This window comes from Onychomys torridus, chromosome 2 (assembly GCF_903995425.1).
Source record: "Onychomys torridus chromosome 2, mOncTor1.1, whole genome shotgun sequence".
Classification (NCBI taxonomy): Eukaryota; Metazoa; Chordata; class Mammalia; order Rodentia; family Cricetidae; genus Onychomys; species Onychomys torridus.
Window position 1 is genome coordinate 166,554,024 of NC_050444.1, and position 26,284 is coordinate 166,580,307.

Consider the following 26,284-nt stretch of genomic DNA (forward strand, 5'->3'; position numbering starts at 1 on the left):
TGGCAGTTTGCCTCAGCAACCTAGGTGATAACCCTCACACTGAGATGGACAACTGCGAGTCCATGGAAGAAGAGTACGGACTAGCTGTCATGAAGGCTTTCCTGTAGGGAATGAGGGTCCCAGTGGCCACAGGGACTTCCCCAGCCTAGCACAGAACCATGTGCTTCCTTAAGGCACCACTGGAACAGGTGGCTGCAGACATGACTTTGCAGAGGAGAAAGGGACTCAGATGGTTAGGTGACCAGCCTAGCTCTCATAGCCAGTTAGAGTAATCAGTGCAAAGAACAACCCCCACCCCCACCCCGCTGCCCATACGACTCCAAGGTTCTATGCAGTGCACATGCATCCTTAGAGTCACCTCTGAGCACCTCTGTGTCAGCTCAGGGGAACATTCATACAGACAGAGCAACTACCAGATGTGATGGTGCCCCATGGGAGGGCCAGATCAGCAAGTGACCCCAGTCCAGATCTAGGCTAGCCCATGACAAAAGAAGAGTGTAGGTTAGAGGTGCTAGTATGGAGCTCAGGTCAGTGGCCTCCCTGGGCCCTCACTAACCAAGCAGAAGAACATTTCAGAATCTTGTCCTTCACCAGCCCCTAGTGTTCCCTGCATTCTAGGTTCTCTAAGATCAGCAGATCAGTCATAATTATGGGTCATAAATAGATTAGCAACCCAGAGCTACAAGTCCCTGCAATTCCTTTCTCTCATGCTCTTCACACACAGCAGTGTCTCAGGAGAGAACATGAGCCTCAAGAAATTCAGCTAGCTAGAGCCAACATGTGTGTGGTGTGGCACATGCCTGTAATCTCAGCACTTGGGAGGTTGAGGCAGGAAGATTGCCTGGAGTTCAAGGCTAGCCTGAGCTACCAAGTGATACCCTGTCTTGATTTAAAAAAAAAAAAAAAAAAAATGCCGGGGTTGGGGATTTAGCTCAGTGGTAGAGCGCTTGCCTAGCAAGCGCAAGGCCCTGGGTTCGATCCTCAGCTCCACATACAAAAACAAAACAAAACAAAACAAACAAACAAACAAACAAAAAATGCCAGCCAGTTCACTCCATCCCCAGGCAAACTTGGTGCCTCTGCCTTGGAAGTAGGTCTATGTAACTGTGCAGATTATGCATGTATGTATAAGTTATATACACATATTCATGCATATATGCATCCATGTACGTGCACATATGTTCCAGGATAGATGTAGCTAGTAAGAAGGAGAGACGAGGTAAAGAAGGCTATGAGCCCACAGGATGCAGATAAACTGGGATCTATGCGGCACTCTCTGGCAGTCTCTGACAGCGTGAAGAGTCCACTCCATAGTCTTGTTTGCCTGTCAGTCTCTCCAAAGTCCTTCTTGCTTATCATCAGACATGACTCCTCCTGATATGCCCTGCCCACTGGGGTCTGATACCCAGCAGGAGCTTAGAAAACAGGTATGAGGAGCCTATTCCAGTCTGTGGGTGTAGAGACCCTGGAATTAAGCTTGAAAGCTGCAGGGGGAACAGAATGGGGTAGGAAAGGGCAAGAGCAAGGGGGCAGGGAGCTCTGGATCCAGGGTGGGCACCTCTACTCTCTCCTCAGACCCCTGTTCAGAACTGGTCTGCAAGGAGGGTATATGCGCACATGCGTGCACATGCATGTACACACACACACACACACACACACACACACACACACACACACACAGGCCCATATAAAGCTACAGAGGCAGGAGTCTGAGAAAGCTCCAAGTCAGGTTCACCTTCAACCTAGGGAGCCCTGGGAGGCCAAGGGGCACTGAAACCTGGTGACTCTGAGCCCCTCTCCAGAAGAGCCAGCTCTTGGCAGGACTGGGCGGTAGAAGCAGTCTCTTTTGTCCCTTTGTATTGGGCAGGCAGAAAGGACAAAAGCTCACTCCCGGCTGGCTAGCTGCTGCCACTGGAGACATCTCCAGGAGCCCTTCCTCCATCTGCCTGCGATGCTGCCTGTTACACAACAGACCTAAGAATAATCTAAAGGGCGGTCGCAGATGAGTGCCTCGCCCTGGGACCCCTCCAGCTGCGGAGGTGGGAGGAACCCCTGGAAAAGGACCATGCTTCTATTCAAGACTCAGTCTATGTAGAGGCCATGTGCCACCCCCCTAGTGGCTACCGCCCCCAGCACCTGGAGATCTGCTGCAGTCCTGACTCGCATCCCTACTCATAGCTCTCAGGGTAACTTAGAAGTCCAGAGGATTCAGAGACACCTGTGCCTATTGGCCCTGGGGTCAAGAGCCCTGGCCAAAAGCAGGCAGCTGCAGCTTAGGTTAGGCATACTGATGCCTGGGCCCTAGATGACAACCCCTTTCCTGGCAGCCAGGAGCAGACGACAGTAATACTGGAGGAGTGGTAGGCAGCAGGAGGAACCTTCTGCACTGGTCTTCAGCCCACTCTGAGGTCCAGGAAGTAGCCCATTCACTGAGCAGTCCCCCCACTGTAGCAGGTGGCAGGCTGCCTTCGGGCACTTGCTCTAGGCCAGGCTCATCACCCCTCCCAGGAGCAGGAGGCAGGGTGGGTGCGATGGTTGGCAGCTAATGAAGTAGTCCTGTTAGGTGCAGAGTAACTGAGTCTATACAAATTGGCCCATAGCTCTTCATCTAGTGCAGGCATTAAAAATTAAAATCCAATTACAACTCATATTGTCAAACCTGGCTGCTGCCGATTACAGCAAGCCATGTGTGGGGTGGGGGATTATGTAACCTGAACTATTGGTGGTAGGACTGAGAGACTCAGGCACTAGGGCTTCCTATCCCTAGGAGGGTCTGCAGGTGGGGCTCTCTCACTTGTAAGCAGCAAGACCTGCAGGGGGCCCTGGGCCCACGGGCCTAGCCTAAGCATCATCTGAAGGGTTACCCAGTGGAGAACCCACCATCACTACTAAACACTTTCTGGACCACACACCTGGCTATTATCCAACGGCAGTGTATTATATCAGTCTGACTGGATGACAGAGAGCAAGCCTGCCTCAGTCTCAGGCTTACTCAGCTTCCTGGATGGGCAAGGGTCCAAGGCATCAAGGCTACCAAGCCAACGCCTGGAGCTTGGGACTCCAGCACCAAACAGCACACACTGCCGAGCTACTGTCAGGCCAACTCCAGTCTCTCCTGTTCCAAGAGTGTGAGGGGTCAGCTGTCATCTTACATTGGACAAGGACCCCAAGAAGCTGAGCCTGAGGGAAATGGACTGTAGGACTCCCCTGCCATACGAATCTCTCATTCTAAAGCCCAGCCCTTCTCATGGGGACTTGTAAAGAACGAGCCTGTGGAGTAAGTGCAGAGGTAATGTGATGAGGGCCAGGGCCCTCGGGAGGGGAAAGATGTACAGACCAGCTCCTCACCCACTAACAGGTCAGAAGGTAGGCTTGACCTCTGATCTGCTCCTGTCCATGGTGCCCAGACTCCCCTCCGCAGCTGCAGCTCTTAAGTTGGGCCTTTCTTTGTTCAGAGGTCCTGGCAGGACACCAGTGGGCATCCCTGGATAGATGCTTCCAGTACTGTGGCCCAGGCATGAGAATAGTAGGCACTACCTCCAGAACCCAGGGCATTGGGGAGCAAGGAGTACACTGGTACCTCTTCATGGTGAGGCGCCAAGAAGATCACAGAAGAAAGACCCGATTTGTCATGGGGTCTATGATCACTTCATATGCCTCAGTTGTCACCAGGGAGCATAGAGAGAGACTGGAAATGAAGAAGAGAAGAAAGGAGGGAAGAAGGAGGGAGGGAAGGAGAGAAGAGAGGAAAAGAGGGGAGGGGAGAGGAGGCCTCCTATTTCTTTGGCATCTCCCTTTTGATAGTTCTAGAAGTACTCTATCCCCTACAGGATGCCCTAGAAGGACTTGAAGGCCCAGAGCCCCAGGCATCACCACACACAGTGGATACTTGAACTATTCCCCCACACCACCCTACAGGGTCATGTGGTTCCCACCTGGCCCCACAGCGTCCAAGGCTGGGGGCAGGGCAGGTGCAGCCTACTCCGGCCCTGGCAGATGTGTAATATGTTCGACTACACTGCAGCTGTCCACCCAGCACTTCAGGTAGACTCACATGGCAGTGGCTCTGCTGAACCACTGGGAAGGAAGTAGGGGCGTGTCCACCCCACCACGGCAGGGGTCAGTTTCCACACAGAATCACAGCCCCAGTAGGACATCGTCCTGAAACCTGGGGAGGAAAGTTTGCAGGGGGTGGCGCTCTGATCCCTCATCCAGTACCTGAGGCCACCTAGAGAACCTTGGACCTCTCTGCCTGTCCTGCTGTGATCCCACCTGCGCACTGGTGCCCAAATGGAGAAGAGATGCAGCTGAGCTCCGCATGCAGCTCTGGAACCGCAAGTCCCCCCTCCCCAGGCGCAGCCCCGACTGGGGCTAGGAGCAGCGGCGCCCCCGCGCGTCTACCCGCCCCAGCCCTGTGTCTGCAGCAACAGGAGCGGCACCTACTGTGCTTCTGCGGGGCGGCTCCCGCGTCCATTGTCTCCGCGTTGGCAGCAGCGAGGTGGCAACGAGGGCGCGGACTTGGGTGGTCAGTGGCTGGGCTCTGACTCGGGCTAAGGCTCCCAGGGCATCCCTTCGCCAGGGCTGGCGGCCCGAGGCGGGCTGTGCGCGCAGCGCATTCGGGCGCTGTGACACTGAGCCCCGTGGAGGCGCCGCGCGAGGAGCGCGCTGTCACTCGTGCCGCCCGCACCACACCCCCTGCCCGCCCCACGCTGGGAGGGGGCCGGGGGGGGGGGCCCTCGGCTGCGCGTAGAGCGGGGCGCAATGTGGAACCTCGGGTAAGCGCAACGCACAGAGACCAGGCGCGGGGCGGACAGTGGGGCCAGCACCCGCCCCGCACCCGTGGCAACCAAAGTACTCTTTCTGTGAAGATGCACCCGCAGCCTCCCCCTTGCCTTTGCGTGGCCGTAGCCTTGGACCAGGAGGGGGCGGGGCCGAGAGCGCTTCCCCCCCCCCCCCCCTTCTGGAGGCTGCTCCAGGCGGCCAAAGCAAAGCACTGGGCCGGAGGTCATTGCTCTCCGCCCCCCATTCCACCCCAGGTGCTTGGAGAGAAGGGTCTGGGTCACCTCTCCCCAACCAAGATGTCAGGGAGCACATGCAGAGCGCTGAAAGTCCCGAGACCAGTGGAAAAGGGCAATAGTTCAGCCCTGAGCTGGATAGGAGTATCCCTTAGCTTCCTTCTGGAGAAGTGTTTCTGGGTCAGAGTAGGAGGGGGCTTGGTGCTGCTGTCTTGGAAACCACTGCTCTGGCCTGGAGAAAGGACCAGGATGGGAGTTGCTGGGCTCTCCCTGGCCAGCCCCTGGCCTCCCACAAAGCCCCTTCCTGCTGTTCCAGGTCCTGGAGGGGATGCATAGTTGTTGGCACAGGCAGGCCCTGGATCCTGGGGACCACCATCTTGGCACCTCCTTGCCAAATTAGTCTTCTTAGTAGCCCCTAGCTCTCTTTTTCCTCTCTGTCCCCCATCCCACCTCCCATCCCCCACCCCATCTGTAGCAAGCAGGAATGAAGAAGCAGAGGGTTTTGGAAAGGCCAAGAGAAAATGTCCCACTCACACCTGTGTCCACAGAGTCCTTGCCCCCTCCTGAGTATGCTTTGGCTTGGGGCTGAAAAACAACTTTCTGGTCAGTTCACCTTGCCAACTATGACCTAGACAGGGTCCCATCCTGCCAGCAAGCCTCTCCCAGACCCAGACTGCTGAGGAACCACAGCACTTACTCCATACTGTGCTGCTTCCATACCAAGTGGGGTCCTGGATTCTGTGTGTTATGGTCTGGCCTGGGCATTTCAGAATGGGATGGGAAATCTTAGCCAAAGAAGGGTGTATGACCAATGAGGAGACTCAAACCCTGCGGAAGAAAAACTGAGTCTGGGATGAGGCTCATCTACACATACTGGGAGCAGGTTTCTAAGCCAGGATGAGGCAGGGAGCAGGGAAGCTATATGGAAGGGTGTCCTTTGAGACAAATACTGCCTGTTCTTTTGGTCCCAGGCCAGTTCTTCTCCACTCATTGGTCTTGGTCTAATGACTTAAGAGTTCATGTCCAAGCACCTACAGATCCATGAGATACCCCAGGACCTCCTCTCCAGCCTTTGTTTCCCCTAATGCAAACTCCCTGTTCTCTACAGATCCTAACTCTCCTCAAGCCACCCATTCATTCCTTAGCTCTGCCACAGATCCTGGGACCAAAGCTGACTCATGAGAGATGACACATCACACCTGTGTCACAGCTGAACCCCAAGACACTCTGCTTTCTAGGCTTGCCAACCCCTCAAAGCCAACAGCTGAAGCTCTATTAAACGCCTTCTGGAATGCCTCATCTGGCTGAAGCTGGGTGTGCTCAGTTTCTGCCCAGAGTAAGTAGCCCCAGGCAATCCTACCACACCACTAACTCCTGTCATGTCATAGATCATCACCATGAAACCGATGACCAGAGCCTTGCTCCGGGAGCTGCAGCTGCCTTAGCCATGCCGTGGAGGCATTATTAGAACTTCTTTCCAGGGGCCTGTGGTATCGACTCTGTACTTCTCCTGCCATGGCCACACAGACACACATATTCCCCAGACTCTACCTGGCTTTCTTTTCTGGAATGCAATCTCCAGTAACTTCTCTCTCCTCCCACTTCCATAATAATGCCCAGGCCTGAGCCACACACTCCCATCCTGACAGCATGAGCTTCCCAGAACCCCAGTCTCCAGAAGAGGACCAAAGAGCGTACATGAAATGCTAGGGAGAGGGCTCAGTAGTTAAGTGCAAATGCTGCTCTTGAAAAGGATCTGATTCCCAACACGTACATCGGACAACTCATAACTGCCTGTACCTCTAACACCAGGGGATCCAACATCTTAATCTGGCCCCCACAGGTACTTGCACTCACATGAACACACACAATTAAAAATAAAATAAAGTGTAAGTGAGTGAGAAGAAACCAGAGGCTCTCAGAGCTGGAAGAGTGCCTGAGCCTCAGCCTCCTGCCCAAGCAGATCCTTCAATGCCAGGTGCTGACAGGAGCCAAACAGGCCAGGATGAGATTCCTGCTGGGAAACCACAGAGCATTCCCTGAGCACACCTGTGGTGCCAATGTTTCTTGGCTTCTGCAACTTTGTAACAGAGTATTGCCGGGCAACTGCCCCAACTGCTGCCCTAGTCCTAGGCTTCCTTTGGTGTTTTGCACCTGCCCCCAGGCACTCCAAAGGACTCTTCTCGGTGTGGTAGTCCCTAGCACTCTTGTCCAAGCTTAGAGCCTCCAGAGCTGGGTACAGACCAACTCCCTCTATTGTTTGGACACAGAATAAGCAATACCTTTCAGATCATGCCCACTTACACACCTTTCCCAGATAGTGATGGCTTTGTCTGGAGTGGGAGAAGGTCCCTCCTGGACTGATACCAGTCCCTAGGAGCAGGATCCCTGGGAAGCACGCTTGTGCAAGTGTGTGTGTGTGTGTGTGTGTGTGTGTGTGTGTGTGCAGGAGCACACACACACACACACACACACACACACACACACACACACACACGGTGTGGCAGGTACATGCACATACTATGATGGCAATGTGCTCTTGATGTAATTCTAGCATCCAGAGTAGACAGCCTGCCCCCTAGACCACCACTATCTGAAACACAAGAGTCTCCCAAGGCTGAGTGTCCCGATAAGCCTTCTTGCCTGAAGGTCTAATACAGCACTCGCTCTCATCCCCAACCAGGCCTGTTGACCTCTCCAAAACACCCACTGGGCTGTTGGGGCACTGACTAAATCACACATCCTTTCCCTCCAAGCTGTGTCACAGAGACTTCTCCTGCTTCTTATGCCTCATCCTTTCTGCCTGTTTCCCAAACCTGGGAAGCCTCTCTGGTTGCCTTGTCCTTCACAGTGACCCAGGACATGGCCTTGTCATTGTTTCAAGTCACTTTTTCTTTTAAAAACATGAGTTCCTTGTAGGTAAGGAGCCATATGCCAATTGTTCCCACACATGCTCAACAGGCCTGGCTTTGGGAGACCTTCAAGTATTATCCCACCTTGGTGGAAAAGAATCTGCCTAGGCTTGGCCCCACTACCTCACCCTGAGACGCTCCCCTGCTGATGGCAGGGTCCAGCTCTAGATGGCTCAAGGCAGGAGCACAGCTTAGAGACCTAGATTGTAGCCAGTGGTCACCACCATGAACACACAGGCCCGCAAGGATGCTCACAGAGAGGCAGTAAGAGGCACAGCCAGGGCACTGTGGAGACAGCAAGCACAGGCTCACCAATCAATATGTCTAATTGGGTAAATGTGCAATTCTCAACTGCCTAAATTTAGAAAGTGTGTGTTTCATTTTCTACCAGCATCTGGTCTTAAAACATCCTGTTCTCAATCAGAAATCAAGATAACGTGCAGGATTGGCTCCATCCCCACTGGCTTTTGCTTTCCACACACAAGTCCTAAGGTCTGGCATCCAGGAAGGGAAGTCCTGGCCTGGCCAGCTCTATGGAGATGGGAAGGTAACATGGCCTCTGGCTCAGGGCAAGGCCTCCCAACACTTTGTTGTGTTGAGCTGGTGTCAATAAGAAGAGGTGAGGGCACACTGGGAGGCTCAAGTATCTCTGTGGATGCTGCTGTTCCTCAGGTATCTCACTGGCTCCCGGTAACACATTTTCTGTAAGAAGGAAACTGAGATACCTAGAAAGGAAGTCACTTGCTCAGTGTGCCTGAAACCTGGGACCCTGTCCCAAACAGCCCCTTCCTTTGACAGGCTGCAATACTTAAATCTAGGTCTTCCAGGATAGGGCACCTGTGGGCTTGGGCAGGGCCCTCTGTGTGCCAGAGTCTTGCCCCTTCTGTGCCATCCTAGACCCCTGGCCATCTCTGGTAAGCAGCCCTGAGCAAGGAACAGCCCCAGGTTAGACAGGCAGACAGAATTCTATGCTGGCATTCCTCCAAGGCAAATTCACTAAGCTCCTCTAAGCCCTGGGACCTACAGGGAAGGTGCTCCTGAAATTAGAGCCATCAGGCCCCTCTAGCTCTAATGGAAGGTGGGAGAGTGGTGGATAGATGATATAGGTGGACTTCTCCCAGCCTACATGACCCTAGGACAATTTGGGGGAAAAAAAAACATGGACCGGGATGCTGTGGTTGATGACTAGCTACAGTGTTTAATACAATATGGACCACCATGCCAATGGAGAAGTATTGATGGTGCTGGAGCAACTCTAGGCTCAGGGTGACGATGGTATTTCTTCAGTTGCCTAAGCCAGGGATGTTCCAACGTCCCTTTCCTGGACACTGGGTAAGGATATCCTGGGCCCTAGGCTGGACAGGATGTACATGGAAGAATCAGCCTCCTCCTCTTCCTTCCTTCTTTCCCAATATTCCCCCACCCAGAACTCTAGGCCTGGTTGTATCTGCCTTTTCCGACTCAGGGTCATATGCATACAAAGCTGCTTGCCTAGGTGGAGCTAGGGACCAGAGAAGGGCACAGGAGAAGGTCTCTAAAAAGACCTGTCCCAGGACTTACCAATAACCTCATGTCTCCCAGCCTCACAGAGCCATTTCCAGGAGCCACCAGTGAGCACAGTATTGGTAACCAGAACACTTACCCTGTCCCTTTCATCTCACCCCAGACCAAGCCCAGGTTTAGTGTATGCATCTCTATCACTGCAGCGCGCGCGCACTCACACACACACACACACACACACACACACACACACACACACACACACGCTAGGCTAATCATTCATTCATGGGATCACTCTTCCATTCTACAACTGGACATAAGTGTTCTCTGAACATGTCCAGGGCACACGGCTGACAATCGCTGTGACCCTGCCTAGAGGGGCCTCTGCCCAGGGATCTGTGTGAAGTAAGCATGCAATCAAGTCGTATAGGAGATTCTAAGGGACCTGGAGGCCCAGCAGGGGGTTCTTGACACAAGCAGGGTATGATGGCTTAGTGTGGGTGGTGGAACAGAGCAGGGGCCAGAGGGAGGCTAGAGGGGCAGGGAGGGGCTCGTCTGTGAGATCCTTAGCTGCCCAGGTGAGGAGATGTTGGCAGGTGAACTCCAAGATAAATGGGTGGATGGCCATGCACGTGTGTGTGTTGTGAGTTCATTGTGTGTGTAACATCTTGCATGTGTGTTCATGTGTATGTTAGTGTGTATCTGTGGGTTGGGAGAGGAAGCAGGCAGTATGATCACCAGCCCCTGCTCAGTGATGGAGTAGGTACTATTTCCTGACAGAGAGAACTGAAATTGAGCTTGGCATTTAGGTGGAGCCATTTAGGTGGCCATGACCACACCCAGTTGGCAATGGGCTGGAATGGAAGCTAAGCAAGTGGGGGAACACCAGGGGTAGGGGAGAGCCTGAGTCTCCAAAACAGAATTCCATGCTCAGAGAAGAGGAGATAGCAGCCCACCAGGACTCTGAGCCAGACACAGGGATCCCCAGCCACTGCCTGAACACTCCTTGGGAGGCTGGCAAAAAAGCAGGACCCACAGATTCCTGACCCAGAGATTAAGTCTTTACTCACTGACCACACTACTGACCTTCTGGGATCAACTGTTTATGTGCTAATAAGCCTATACCAGTATCCATTTAGCATCAGCTGTGTACCAGGCCCAAAGAACTATCTCAGCAGAAGAGAGAGCCCAGCTAAGCTGTCTCCACTCTTGAGAATAGAGATGAAGTAGGCTAAGCAGGACTTCATGTCCCCATTGCTCCTTCTCTGTCCAAAGAGGTACACCTCCACCCAGAACTCCCCCACAGTACTTCTGGTAGCAGCCTAGGAAAACCCTCCTCAGAGATCTCTTGGATCCAGACACTCTAGCTGGACTTAACCACTCTCCCTACACCTTGCTCTCTCTGTAGACCTGCATCTACCTCTGAAATCCAGCCCATTGTCTTTTGTAGATATCAGGAGAAACTGGGAGGAGAGGAGGTCTCCTGCACACACTCAGCCCAGTGCCAGAGAGACAGGGACAAGATTGGCCACATGTGCCAATCTAGCATGTCAGGAACCCTCCCTCCTCCCAGGGACAAGGCTCAGCCCAGCCACAGGGAGAGACTCTGAAAGTGAAAGTCTCAGGTGTCCAGCTAGTTCTCAACTCATCTGGCTAGGTATCCCATTGAGTCCACCCAGGGGTGGAGCCTTGCCAGGATGCCTCAGGCTTTCTGCAATAGTGGCTCTGAGCCTCAGCTCCTTAAATGGCTTATAATCTCCTCTGCCACCAACCCTTTTTCAGCAGCCTCTTCTGAATCCCAGTCTCCTGTCCTTAGAAGGGTAGCCAGGTCCACCAACCAATCACTTTAGATCAGAAAGGGGAAGTACTGCACCTGGGCTCCAGTGGCCAGCAGCTGCTCCCACAGGATCCCACAGCAGCTTCAGGTCCTCTTGCCAAGAGTTTCCCCACCTGCCACCCCCAACTCACACACACCTCCAATCTCAGGGAGCTCCTAAGCAGCTGCTATTAGGCCACTTTCCTAGTCACAAATGTCCTAGAGGAGAGTCCATGCACCCTACCACCTTCTAGAAAAGGTTCTAGGGCCAGTGAGATGGTTCAGAAGTTAAAGATGCTTATTGCTAAGCCTGACAAGCTGAGTTCAGTCCCTAGGACCTACATGATGGAAGGAAAGAACTGACTCCTGAAAGGTGTCCTCTGACATCCACACCCATGCTACATGCTCACACATGTAGACAGACAGATAGACAGATGTGAATTTTGTATAAAAAAAGAAAAGACTAGCCCCTTTCCCTTTTCTGCACTCTCCCCACTCTGTGCGGTTCTTCCTCTCTCTCTTCTCTTCCTCTCCTCTCCTCTCCTCTCCTCTCCTCTCCTCTCCTCTCCTCTCCTCTCCTCTCCTCTCCTCTCCTCTCCTCTCCTCTCCTCTCCTCTTCTCTCTCTCTCTCTCTCTCTCTCTCTCTCTCTCTCTCTCTCTCTCTCTCCCTCTCTCCCCCCTCCCTTCCTCCCTTCCTCTCCCAGAAAAGACTCTACTTCTGCACCAGGCAAAGCTAATGCCAGAAAGGCAATGGGGCGCCCTACAGGCTCCAGACCAGGCCAGGCCACCACCGACCTTCACTGGCACTCACACAGCCAGGCTCCTCCTCTGGTTGCTCAGCAAGCTGAAGGTGGCAGCTTCAAAGAACCTGGAGGACATCAAATGCCTCCTCATATCCACATCCTCCTGGAAATGAATTTCTAAGCTGGACAAGCTGCAAGACTCCCCTGCAGCAACACTGATGGTAGCCTCACTTCAAAATATGCTAGATACTAGGTGATAACCCATGGGTGCAGAAGGCAACCGTTAAAATCCAGGGTCCTGAGACTCAGGAGACTGAGGAAGAAGGATCTTGAGCTCAAAACCTCCTGCTTGGACTACAGGTAGCATTTAAGGACAGCCTGGGCAACCCAATGAGACCCTGTCTCAAAATAAAAATAATAAAAATTATAAGGGTGTAGCTCAGTGGTAGAGCATTTGTCTAGTATACTTCAAAGGGGGGTGGGGTAGGGAAATGACTCACTTGGCGAAACACTTGCCATGCATGAGGACCTGAGTTCAGAAGTTCATCACCCACATAAAAAGGCAGGGTCTATAGCATACGTCCACAATCCCAGCATGAGGGAGGTGAAGACAGGCAGAGCCCAGAAGCTCACTGGCCAGCCATCACAGCAAGTGATAGACCCCATCTCAAAGGATAAAATGGAAAGTGACTGATTCTTCAATCTGACACTGAAGCCAATCCCTGGACTACACACACATACACACACATATGTGCACGCACGAACACATACACAACACACACACAAAAACAAACAAATGAACAAACAAAAAACTGAGCTCCAGGAGAAAGCTCTAAGATGGGGAAAAAATAAAGCACTGTGTCCTGAGGCCCAGAATGTGTTCACACTGAAAATTCAGTTGAATTGATGTGGGAGAAATAGGTAGCCACAAAACTCCACCAGGCCAGAGTCAGAAATACATAAATACATACACAAAACTCTTTTTTTTTTTTCCCCAAACAGGATTTCTCTGTGTTGCTTTTTGGAGCCTGTTCTGGAACTCACTTTGAAGACCAGGCTGGCCTCGAACTCACAGAGATTCACCTGGCTCTGCCTCCCAAGTGCTGGGATTAAAAGCGTGTGCCACCACCTAGCCCATACACAAAACTCTTAAAGGAGATGTGGATGGCGTCTTACTTGCTTCTTTCTAGTTTACATTGTACTTCCCAGAGCAGCTCCTCTGAGCCAGACTTGCTTGTATAGCCAGGAAAAAAAATACATGAAAGGCTGACACAGCACTGGAGAAGTCCCAGGGGTGGGGAGAGAGCTGGGATCTGAGCACTCTTTGAAGTGGGAAAGCCCCCTGGGGTACACATCCTGTGCGCAGACACTTGTGCTTCTCCCCTACCCCAACTTCACAGCCAGGGCTCAACCACCACAGGGAGACAGAAGGACACAGGGATACATGCTCCAGCTGGCCTGCATCCCTGATGGTCAGGGTCTCATTCCCCTGGCACCTCCAGGTGATAGTCGGGAGTTGGTAAGAATTCCTGGGACACATACACATACACACACACACACACACACACACACACACACACACACACACACACACACCCCACCTATCCCTGGAGAGCATCCTAACTTCAATCACTCTGCAAGCCAACCCCCTTGCTGGATCAGCTGGGTCTTCTCTCCTCAAATGAAGTAGAAACCCAGCTATGTGCACCTGGGTTAGCAGTAGACAGACTGTCTCTAAGGGCTCTTCCATTTCATCAACACCTGAGCACGTAAACAGCTGTGGCTGGGTTCTAGGTGGAAGCAGGAGCTCCCTCAGCATCACCACAGGAAGGTGAGTGACAGACCCTTGGGGTCTCCCATCTCAACCCCATCTGCATTGGAAGAGAAACAAGACTTTTCCCAAAGCCCCAGAAGTACAACCTCTCTGGTTCAGTCTACAAGACTGCACCTCTCCGGCTGCTGCCAAGACAGTTTCCCGGAAGGTAAGCTAGGAACTCTCTCTCCCTTCTAGGAGTGCCATGGTGTCTCTCCCACCAATCACCCCCAAGTTCTGATTTTCACCGTGACCCTAGTGGTATGGGAGGAAGAAGGGATGCAGGAACTAGGAGGCAGCTGCTCACAGAGCCTAAGGTGTGCTCAATCGGGACCTGAATGGGCCCAGCCTGGGACTGAACAGCCTCAGAACTCCTGTTGTACCCCTATGCCTTGGGACCATGGACATGGAGAGCTGGTGCCACACCTCAACACTGCAAGCCTCTGGCTTGGCCTACAAGACAGTACTTTTTATGCACCCCCATCCCTCAGCCTGTGGGATTGCTCTAAATGAAACCTGTTATCACGGATACACCAGAAGTGGGATAGGACAGACTGAATGGGAGAAATGTTGGCCATGAAGGGCATTCAGCATTGTCCCACTGTTCATAGCCCTTAGCTTTAGCCTTACATTGTCCATCTGTCCTGGTCCCAGCCCCAACATCATAGAGGTCTTACTACCTTGTCAGAAAATGAAGCCTAACCCCTTGTGGGTTGCAAGAGCCAAGAGGTCAAGATTCAGCAAAGAGTGGTAACAGCATCTATGGCTGGGCATTGTCCAAGCTACCTGACCCAGCATCCAAAATACAATGGGCCAGGACCAGCCCCAGAACAGACCCCAAGTACACTCAGCTGCTGCACCTAGTTAACAATCTCTCCCTCCCTGTCTCCCCTCCCCCACCACACACGCACGGTGGTTGGTGGTGGGGAGCTGAGCTAGCCTTAGCCTGAAAGACCCACTTTAGTTAAACTAAGGACATAGCTAACATTCTAAGAACCATTCATGCCTTACCCACTCAGCTTGGCAACTTCCCATTTGATCCATGGCTGCTTCAGAAAGCCCCCCCGAAAGACCTTCAGGCCATACTAGGAGCCTCTGCCTGCAGACTAGCACAAGATCTGCAAATCAGGCATGGGGAGGGGCTGTGGGGCGCTCAGTGACCAGGGTGGCGACAACAAGACAGAGTCAGAAAGCAGAGGCCTGCTTCCTGGGACTGTTTCTGCACCTAAGAACTCAGGCCACCCTATAAGGCCCCTACCTGGGGTTAGGGCCTTGGGAGGAACTCTGGGGTCTGTTAGGGCTCCATTCACCTCTCTTCCTCCAACTAGCCATCCCCTTTCCTGGTGTCCATTTCAGATAGAGCAGGTATCAGGGCCAAAGCCCAGCAGGGACTTTGCACAGCTGAGCAGACAGATCCCCACCCTCAGGTGGGGAGGCCTGTCCAGGCACATCTGGAGAATGTGGGATTAACAAGCTAGAGCTGGCTCCATGGGCAAAAGGGTGTGTGGTGTGAACACGTGTGGCATACATAGGCACGCGCATACCCACAGGCAGAGGCAGACTGCCCCTTGACAGAGCATCCAAAAACCAGAAACTGAGGAGCAGAGAATCCCCTACACTCCTTTAGAACCTAACACTTGACCTGGAAGCCTCCCCACAACAGTGTTCTGACAGCTGGCCCCCAGGAGTTAATGCTATCTTTGTTCCAAGTAAGCCATACCGTTCATTGTGTCCAGCCAGATAGAATTTGCTCATGTGTAGGATCAGTATATATTAGCTGCCTTCGCACTGTGTGCTGGGCTTCCCAGATATGGGAGAACCTCTGTTTTGGGGAAGCTGGCAGACTCCTCCCTAGGTGACATCATAGGATTCACATCATCCCCTGGGCCTAGAGGACAAAGTCACTCAGCAGGAAAAGTCCCAGGCATGAATGAGGCCTTACTCACCCACAGGCAGAACGTTAGCATTCAGGAAAAGCCATCTGCTGTCCAGATCAGGCCCTGGGTCATCGGGCAATGAAACAGGACCAATGGTGCTATCCAGCGGGGGAGCCATCCTAGAGGGATGGGGACTCTCTGGGATTTGGATGCAGCCAGCCTGGACTAGCGGACAGTCATCAGCTGATTTATCTGAGGTCTCTCTGCTCCCAGGGTCTCCAGTGTCCCTTGCTGAGATGAAGTCTAGGCCTGTAGTTCATCATACACCTAGAGAAAGCAAAAGGAGCAAAGAATGTGTGTGGTGGTGGTGGTGGTGTGGGGGGGGGGGGCGGCACATCTGTCCAGCTACCTCTGCTGTGGGAAGGCAATATGCACCACAGCTCCCCCTGTTGGAGGATTCTGGATTGCAGCCCAGCACCACAGTAACTTGTAAATAAATAGGCCACTAGGGCTAGTGCAGACAGAACCAGGTAGCAGGGGAGCCAAAGATGAGGTGTTGGAGCAAGAAGGGCACAGGGTGTCTATAAAGCCTCACACCTTCGATGAGTAGCAGATGAAGGCAGAATACTGCCAAGCTCCTCAGGAGTGTACAAAATGCTTGCCTGAGTGAGGACTTTCTACAAAGCTCCATCAGAGTCAAAAGAAAACAAGAGCCGCATTACAGAAACCAGCCAGCCTCATAGGAATAAACTTTGCAAGACAAAGTACCTGTGACACCTCAGAACATGTAGCCCTGTGGCTGTACCAAGCTCCTCACCAACCCTTAGGCACACCTGAGGCCTAGGAAGACCTAAAGAGCCTGTGTGGGCATCCGTCATCCCTGCTCCAGCCCTCACGGAAGCATCACTCTAGGTCCCGAGTCTTGAGCCTTTCATCATTCACTCTGCAGTGTACTGAATGGAGGCCCCTGCTGTCTCCCAGGCAACCGTCTGCCCAGGGCAGCCCTGTTTGGCTGAGCTCCAGGCCCCTGATTTTCAAGGCACCCCAGGTTCTGACAAACCTCCTTGTTCTGCCCTGGAGCCCATCCCCCAGCCTCTGCGCAGTCCCTGCCTGGAACTTTCCTTTCCACCTCTCACTTCATATGCAACATCTACTGTCTGGGCCAGCTCCTTCTAGAGGCCTTCTGGACACCTCTTTCTAGGGCTTCTCTTCCCCTTGGCACCTCCTTAGGAGACACAGAGAAATTGGCAGGGCAAGGAAGGAGGATTTGGCCACTTGAAGCCTGTACCTGCCCTGGATGGAGCTTCTACCCCTGGACTTATGATGGACATCCGCATGCCTAGACCTTCTTGACACCAAGAGCTCTGCTCTGTCCAGGTTGGAGACAGGCAGGGAAAGAGAAGCCCCTCAAGCCCTTCATCCTGCCTCCACCTCAGCCCTTCCTCAAGTCAGAGCTCTTGATTCCTTCCAGGTCTCTGAGTCTTCCCTCTTCCACATGCCCAGACCCCAGGCCCTCTGGCCTGACTCACCTCCTTCAAGATCAGCAAAGATTAACCTACCAGGGCTCCTAGGGTCCCAGGCTCAGAGCAGTGTAGGCAGTAGACACCAAATAGCACACTAACCCTGGGCTCACGCTCAGCCTCCCTCTACTCCCTGGCACTCCTCACCTCTGGGTCCAGGTCCAGGTTCACCCACAGATACAGGGTCTCTCAGCCCAGCTCCTCCTAAGGCAGCTGGACTGAAGCAGCCCCTCAGTCACCAGCCCATGAGGCTAGCACCAGCTCCAGCTCTCCTCCCAGCCGGCGCCCTCTGGGAGTCAGCTTTCTGCAGCAGAGAAGAGCCAGAGCTGTGCCTCAACATGCCTTGTTGGAGCGCAGGCCAGGTGTGGGGCTCCACTAGACTGGCATAGTGGAGCCTAATTAGGCAACAGTACCATGCCGACTGCCTGAAGCCAAGGCGTAGCCCCAGAGGACCATGAGGTTGGCTACTGGCAAGGACTCCGCTATACCTGGAGCCAGGACTCCTCTCACCCTCCCATCCCTGCCCTGTCCACTGTCTACCCTCCATGGCACCCCTTCCTCCCAGTCATGCTGGCCCTTCAGTTCTGGAGGCAGCAGGATAGCAGACAGCCGGGGGAAGGGGGCAGGATCCTTGGCTGATCTTGCTGTGGGGCTTATCCTGGCCAGGTCGCTCTTCTCCACACTGGCTGCAGGACCTAACTAACCCTCAGACCTATACCCTAGGCTAAGGATGGAGTACTTTCCATTTCAGGTCTCTGGCTTCTGCTCAGACCCTGGCCTGTATGCCAACCTCAAGCTGCTGGGAACTGTCTGCTGCCATGGATAACTGCTCACTGGTGGCCTCATGTTGGGCCAGGCTGCACACAAGACAAGGAAGTCTACATGACCCTGTCCCTGATTAGTCAGTAAGTCAAATCCAAGCCCCTATAGGCTGTCCACACTCAGGCTGGTAGACATTTCTCTAGGAAGTAACCATCCTCTGTTCCCAGAACCTCCAAGAACCAAACAGCTCCTACTTCACAGCCTTTCTCAAATCCAGGCTCCACCTCTGGGAGCCTCCAGAGGACCTGCTCAAGGATGATGCTCTTCATCTTCTAAGACTGCTGACTGCTTCTATTCCTGTTGTCTGTGGTGACCCATGAGTGTCTTGAACAGTGTTAGCCTGCCTGAAAACATGAGGAAGGCCCACCACAAGCCCCAGCCTGTCCCTCTCTACATCCTCCCCCTTGTGCCTCCCACTTTCTCTGCCAGAGCCCAGGAAATGGAGCAACCACACCCTTGCATTATGTACTCTGGCTCAGGAGACCCTATGGGGGAAAGGGGAAGCCCTAGTCTCTAAGGTGTCAGAATGCAGGGATCATCTTTCCAGAACACTAAACATTTTTCCAGTTTCCTAAAGGAGAAATTGAGGCCTACTCCCTGTGTGGGAAAAGGCCCTGAGAAAGAAAGAATCCTCATCTACTCAATGCCCAACACCCAGCTCACCATATTCTTGCTGCCCTAACCCCTCTTCAGTTCCCAGACAGTAAAAGGAGTGTCCACTTCCCCAACCTGCCCCAGCTTCCCTCCTAACCAGTCTTGGTGGCCAGTGTCCCCCTGCTAGAGCACCTCAAAGGACCCTGAGTCTGCTCAGGTAGACCCTTTGATACCCACTTCCACACAGACCCCACTTACTCCTGTACTCTCTAACCTGACTGCTGTTAAAGCTGGGAGTCGGTTTCCAGGTGAGGAGACATGGGGCCTAAAAACGCCAGTGACAAGAGGCAGGTGGCATGGCAGGTAAACTTGTAGCTAGGCCCTTTCGGAAGCCACTAGCTGCACTGAGCCACTCCTGCCTTTTCCAGTCTGAGGCTTTTCTCTGAGTCCCTGCTGCCTAATTCTGGATTCACTGAGTGTAGAGAACACAGAACTGGGGCTGGCCCCAGTAAAGCCACAGGCCCAGGCAAGCTCTGCCATCATAACAGAGCCGGTCTAGCCAGCCAGAGACCAGCTACACAGCACAGATGGCCAGCAAAGATCTCAGCACCCTGCCCCTGCCCTCAACTGTTTGGGAAGGGCGCAGGCCCAGGGGCTGGCTTCACACAGAGAACAGAGCCTGCCTTGCTCACTAGAGCTCCAGAGACAGGGGGAGTACATTTGTCAAGGGAAGTAGGTCCCAGGAGGTTAGGTCACTGGGCTGAACAGCTTAGACAGCCCTGGGAACAGGCCCTCTGTAGGAGAGATATCCCAATCTCTAAGGGAATATAGTCATTGCAGCCCTGGCAAGGACATACACAGGGCATTCAGTATTGGAAGCCAGAAGAGGGTGGCATTTTGAAAAGAAGGCAGATCTTGAAGGCACAGTTCTAAGCAAACACAGATCAGAACCAAGTGTGCCATAAGTGCCAGGCTACAGAATGCTGCTTCACAAAAGCCTGGGGTCCCCAAAACCCTTAGGAACCCAAGAACCTGACAAGCCTCGTAAGAGTGTTCATTACCCTGTGATGAGGTTGGCATGTATGGTGGTGTCCCTATGGGTCTTAGCACTGTTGGCCTCACCATCTTGAACTCAGAATGTAAACAAGTAAGTATTTCCCTTAGAAGGTATTTAATGAAGCAGGACTGAGGACTTGTACTGAATCTCAACCACAGACTCAGGACTCCTACTGAACAAAAGGAGTTAGGGTGTCCTAGAAAAGGATGAAGCTGTAAGATAAAGTGCTTCTTGGAACATCACTGTATCTGAAAGGCAGCTGGCAGATGAGCCAAGGCATGCCAGCAGGGGCATCTGACAGATGTTTTCTCAAAAGAGAAGTAAGGGCTAGAAGCAGACCTGAGTCTAGCAATTAAACGCTAGCCTGGGCAACATAACAGGACCCATCTCAAAATAAAGAACAAAGTAAGCTTGCTACTTTAAAAAAGGAATCCACAGGCTTTCTCACCAATAATAGAATCAAAATTAAGTGAAAATTAGTGCTTTGTACAACCTGTATCTACCGCTGTGAGCCTGTCAGCACCCCAAACACCACCAGATCTGCAGTGATGCTATCAAGAGTTGGGTAGCATCATGAAATGTGTCAACAGTGGGGGAAATCTACATAATTCAGAGAACCGGACTCTCCCAGGAGACCAGACATTGATTCCAAGACATGCATAGAAAAAGGTTCCATTCAAAGTATACCACACCAAGGGATGCCACTCTAGTGACTGCCCCCAGCCCCCACATGTGTCAGATCCACATTGCAGCCACCTTTAAGAAACTGTGGAGTGTTGCTGAGTGCAGCATCTAGGAAGAATGTTCGCTGTTATGAGAGAGGCAGCAGACCTGTGTGAAGCCAGGTTTCTTCAGCTCCGTCAACCAAAACAACACATTGTGACAGATGGATAGGACAGTCCAGCTGTCCTTCACACGACAGACACTGGGGAGATCTGCAAAGCTGCAGAACATGCCACTTTTTTGGTGGTTTTTTTGTTTGTTTTCTTTTCTTTTTTGCCTCGAAAAAGTAGTTTGTCATAAATGTTATTTATATTAACATATAATTAGTTTACCATTGTTATTTTAAACAAGACTTCATAAATAAATACTCTTAAATGATCATTTTTTTGAGTTGGTTGTTTGTTTTGAGACAGGGTTTCACTATGTAGCCCTGGTGGACTTGAACTTTTTGTGTAGACCAGGTTTACCTCTAACACATGGAATTCTGCCTGCCTTTGCTTCCTCCTGAGTGCTGGCCTTAAAGGAGTTTTCCACCATGCTTGGGCACTTGGGTTTTATTAGTGTGTGTGTGTGTGTGTGTGTGTGTGTGTGTGTGTGTGTGTGTGTTATGTCTGTGTGAGAATATGGACACACATGTGCCATAGTGTGCATGTAGAGATAAGAGAACTCTTCAGGAGTGGGTTCTTTCCTTTCTCCATGGTATCTAGGGATAGAACTATGTCATGAGGTTTATATATCAAGTGTTCTTACCCTCAGAGCCATTTTACTAATCCCTTTAAGACAGGGTTTAGACATGTAGACTAGGGTCCTTGAACTGGAGATTGTCCTGTCCCAGCTTCCCTACTGCTGGGATTATAGGCCTGTGACACCAGGCCTGAAGCAGCTTAGATTTTAATGTGGTTTGTATCAAATGGCAGAACTAGAATGTGGTGGCTGAGATTTAGCAACAAGTCTCAGGAGAAGCCTGAAGTGTGACATCTGACCATTTCCATGATGCACATATTTCCACCAGGGTTGATTTTAAGTTACAGACAATACTATCACTGAACATGGGGCTGAGAAGAGACGGACATGTCTGCAGCATTCCCACTACATAGACACCATCAAATCCTATCTAGACAAGAGCAAAGATAACAGCAGGGTGTAATTAGGAAGTGATATGCTTTAAGTGTTTATTACTTTTGTGTTTTATGTAATTTATATGTCTTACATATGTAATTAGTTTAATTTGATTTTAATAATGGCTGTGTTCAACATCCAGCTCTCAGAATTACTGGAGATTTAACAGCTGACTTGTACAAGCTGGTCCTTGCAGGCTCTAACACACTCCTAGATATAACCCTTCTAAGCAAAAGCCCTTTGGGATCCTCAGCAATTAATGCAAAGTGATTCCAAGATGAAAACAGAACAATACCTTGTATTTGAAAAATACAAAAATCCAAACGATACCTACTAAAGGCTCTTCAGACAGGTCTTGGGGGGAAGTGGGCTGGGCACCAATGTGCTAAACAGCTACAGTACTCAATCTATTGGTCTGAGTCAGTCAGGAGAGGACCCTGCAGTGCTTTGATGGTCCCATCACCCTCCTACCTGAAGTCTGAAGAACAAACTTGGGGGTTGGAGTCCCTGGGTCACAGTTGAGCCTGAAGCCTGCCCAGTGTGGCTAAGAAAATCCCAGAGCCTAGGTTCTCCCATCTTTAAAGTAGGGTGCAGAACATGCCTTCCACAGGAGGTCACAGGTATAGTGTCCTCCCTCCCTGGAATGCAATGAAGCCAGGCCTGATGATTGACACATAGCCTTTCCATGTGGTCACACTCTGGAATCCCACTCAGCTCCTTCCTCTGCCCTGAGGACACTTCTCTCACAATGTGTCAGAAATACATACAAGGAATAGGCTATGATGATGGTGTGCATTCCTGCAAACAGAAACCCACACCTCTGTGGCAAACCCAATCTCTGGCCCTCCCTGGACCCCATCCCATCCTCAGCATGGGATGGAGACATAGAAACATGAACTTGGTAAGTAAGCCTCACCAAAGATTGTCAGAGGAAGGGCTGAAGGGGCTGCATACAGAACTTGCTCGGTCCCTGTTGGACTTTGGCTCCTAGGCTTGCTTATTGAAGCAGGCTAATTGGAGTCCCAGTGTAGAGTCACAAATGATCAGCAGAGCCAGTACAGGGGGCAAGACTCATCCTCTGTCCCCTGCTAAGCTCTTCTCCCCTAGTAATCAGACATTGTCTGCTCCCACCCTGGAGCAGTACCTAGGCTAATAGGGAGATGGCACCAGCTCAGGAGAGAGCATGAAGGGGCTCTGAGGGGACTTAGGGCTTCCTAGGCTTGGGCTTTGTCCAAGTCCATAGGAGAAGGCATGTGCAGGAAGACTGTCACATCCATAAAACCTGGAGCCAGCAGCTGTGCACCCAAGAGTCATCTGGAGGAACTGCAACACTATGGAGCCCTTTCTGGTTCTCTCCCTCCCTCCCTCCCTCCCTTCTTTCCTTCCTTCCTCACTGTCTTCCTGTCACCAGAGGATACCAACTGCTAGGTGGACTTCTTAGCCATTAATGAATGGAAAATCTCATTTCCCTAGGGACTCAACTAGGAATGTGGCATAGGCAGCTGGGCATACAGGCCCTGCCATCCCTAGGAGCAGCTGTTCCAGGGGAGGCAGTGCTCCAGCTGCCTTTGGATGCTGATGGGCAATCATTTATCTTTTACCTGTTTGTCAAGACAATGTCTGAAAATCCCCCAGAAAACAGGGAGAGTCCCTCAAGACAAATATGAGTGACATAGGACGTCCCTGTGAAGACATGACAAGGAAGCAGGCTAATGTTTTAACAGGGTCCAAGAACAAGCCAGAGCGTAGCTCCTAAGAACTAGAGCAATGTCCATTTTACTGAGAATCCTGCCCTGAGCAACAAACAGCTTCTTAGATCCCTTGCTTGCCCATAGGAACACTGAGTACCAGATCTCAGTAGACCTGAGGATCCTCTGAAGGTTCCTGAACAGAAGAGCGGGGGTGACAGGCCAAGTGCCATCTAGAACTGTTTCAGGAACCAGGGTGACAAGAGGCATTGACAGAGACCTGGTCTTGAGACTGTGACCCCTAAAGCCCTCTTATTCTAGAACACCGTAGACATAAAGGTTGCAGAGCCACCCATCTGACATGTACAGAGCTCTCATTAATAAGCCTTTGCCCATGATTCTGACCTCCAACAGACCCAAGGAGATAGCTTCTGCCTACATTGGGTACAAGCCACTCTGCTCTCAGTGGAATCCCTGTGGCTGGCCTCAACTATACTCTGTGGAACTAAACCAGTCTCATATCTGTCTAGAAGGAGCTCCTTCAAGGCCATCACAACCCACACACAGCAGCTGCTCAACAGCCTTGGCCATTCTTGACTTTCACATCCAAGGCCAAGAAGGCATCACAGCATCTCTCTGGAAATCCAGAGATCATCAGAGATCAGAAATGATGGTTCTCTCCCCCTCACCCAACTACAAGCTTTCACACTACCATCTGGCAACTTCTTGCTTTTCCTGCATTCTGCATGTGCCAAGCTCTAGGGTGGGCCCTGGCTTAGAGCAGAGGGGGACACAGAGATGTCCTGGGTCCCAGCCTTGATTCATAGGCCTCATGCTGATAAAGGCCGGCAGCCGACTCATGCCTGCAGTGAAAGCCTCTACTACCCAACTACCACCTCCTAGCAGACCCTGAGCCAGGAGGGCACCCATGCTTGCCCCCTGGTTTGCCCTACAGGTGGTAGAACCTCCACTCTCCTGGTTTGGCAGATGATGGAGCTGAGAGGCCTAGGAAAGATAAAGACATGAAGGCACACCTAACCCTACCCATTCTCCCCACTACCTCCTGCTCCAGATTCTACCCCTACACTAGGAGACTGCTGGGTGAGTATAGTAGCATTCACAAGTCTCTAGCCCACAGCCCCCAACAGCTAGCTACACTGTCCCTAGCCCTGTCCAGGAAGAGCCCCACAGAACCTGACCTTCCAGGCCCATTCTACTCCCAGCGTAGGCTTCCATCAAGCCTCACTGGCCTTGCCTCATGTGTTTGGGCCAGTGATTACTCTTAAGGTACCACTTCCTATACTGTCTTAGGGAGACCAGCCCTCCTGCCCTCCATCCTATGGGAGGGGTATAGAAAGTCAGCCTGTATCCCTGCTCAGTTACAACTTGTCCATCATCCCTAGCCTGCATGTGTCTCTATGGCCACATTTTATTCATGGATAGAGGGCCCTACTCCTCTGGAAAGTCTTTCCAGAGATCCACTCTCTAGGAGTGGTTTTTTGAGACAGGGTTTCTCTGTGTAGCTTTGGAGTCTATCCTGGAACTCACTCTGTAGACCAGGCTGGCCTAGAACTCACAGAGCTCTGCCTGCCTCTGCCTCCTGAGTGCTGGGATTAGAGGCGTGTGCCACCACCGCTCGGCTTCCTGGGAACCTTTATATAAGCCCCTTGCTGTCCAGCACAGTTCAGCATGATGGTCACAGTGTAAAGTCACTCCACCAATAAAGTCTTGCTGCCCAATGCTAGACAACCCATTCCATCAGCAGATAAAGAGATGTGTGGAAGTGGGACCAGCCAGGCTTGGGTTCAATCCTACACAACCTCTAATCTGAGCTAATGCCACCAGGACCAAGCTCCTTCCTCCCCAGCCCCAGGGTTCTGTTTCCATCTCAGCTCCAAGTTCTGAGACTGCACAAAGCCCCAGAGCCCCACGCTGGCTCAACACCAGGAATCTAAATTTTCTTATCCTCAGGACCAGCACAGGAACACAACCCTTTCTACCCTGGGTACTACCTAAGGGTAGCATCCCAGCCACCTGCCTGTGCCCCTAGAACTACCCAGAGTCCCTTCCCAGGGTACATAGCCTCCAAAAAGGGCTTAACTTTCCTGCCCTCAGTTTTACCCTTAAAAGCAAGCCCACAGGCGTAGTTGGGGAAGCTCTCAGAGGACTCTGACTATCAGATAGAGCCTCCCAGGCTTGGTTCTAGGGCCTCATAGTCCCTCCAATACCCCCACCATTGGTGCCCACAGTACCTCCAGGGCTCCAATCTGCAGCAACCAAGGCAGCTGACTGTGGTGTGCTCTCAGAGCCTCCAGCTTGCCTGCTCTGGGTGGAGGAACCTGTTTTCCAGGTTTGTGGCGCCTGTTGAGGGGCCTCCTGCCTAGGGCAGGCCCCACCCTAACAGTCATGTCCTTGTACATGAACTGCTCCTGGAAGGGTTGTTAACCAGTCCCTCTGCCCCCTACAGTGAAAGACAGGGTGCAATGGAAAATTTAAGGAGTCCCAGGACTCACCCCTGCTCTAAGCCCCAGGTGGTAGGGCAGGCCTCCTAGAACCCATCAGACTAAGGCAGCCTTCCCCTCACCAATTCTGCAGAGAAAGCATTGTCTTGTCCCTCATCTGGTTCCCAGGAGGCCAGCTAACCAGTGAGGACAGGGGATCTAGAAGTCCAGTGAGAGATCACCTGGTAACATTCCTGCCTCAAAGCAGGTGTGGACCCAATAGTATAACCCCAGGGCTAGATCAGGCAAAGAAATGTACTTACTGCACTTTTCCTTGTTTCCTGCTTCACCACTATCTTCCTGAGTGGCAGCTGTGTGTCGAGCCCCATCCCAGGCTTGAGGTATACAGCAACCACCAAAATAGTAAATCCCTGCTAGGGGCAGAGGTAAGAGTTTACAAGGAATCAAATAGACTCAGGCAAAGGAAAGCTTGTGTGTGCTGACTCACCATCTCATTTACCAGTCTGCTAGGTGGTGTTGGAAGGAATAAATAACATGGGGGAGAGGGGACAGAGAGCACATGCAATAGGAACACCTGCTGAGAGTCCCCTCCCAGTTCCCTGGCCTCCCAGCCCTTGCCTGCT

The 26,284-nt window shown here is 52.1% G+C and overlaps 1 protein-coding gene across 4 annotated transcripts in view; it reads right to left on the reverse strand.

The window, feature by feature from the left end:
* The window catches only part of Plch2 (phospholipase C eta 2), a 78,774-nt gene extending 52,743 nt beyond the window's left edge, over nucleotides 1-26,031 (reverse strand). The window contains exons 1-2 of one of the 4 annotated variants that reach the window (XR_004944286.1): nucleotides 25,964-26,031; nucleotides 15,746-16,003 (exon numbers count right to left, since the gene is read on the reverse strand). Coding sequence is in view for 2 of the 4 variants with exons in the window: in XM_036179955.1 (XP_036035848.1) it covers nucleotides 15,746-15,854 (109 nt within the window). In the remaining 2 variants the exon portion in view is untranslated. Of the gene's footprint in view, nucleotides 1-4,443; nucleotides 4,875-15,745; nucleotides 16,004-25,963 lie in introns of those variants that run through there. The other 3 variants (XM_036179955.1, XM_036179954.1, XR_004944288.1) reach the window with 3 other exon arrangements.
* Nucleotides 26,032-26,284: the final 253 nt, after the last annotated feature.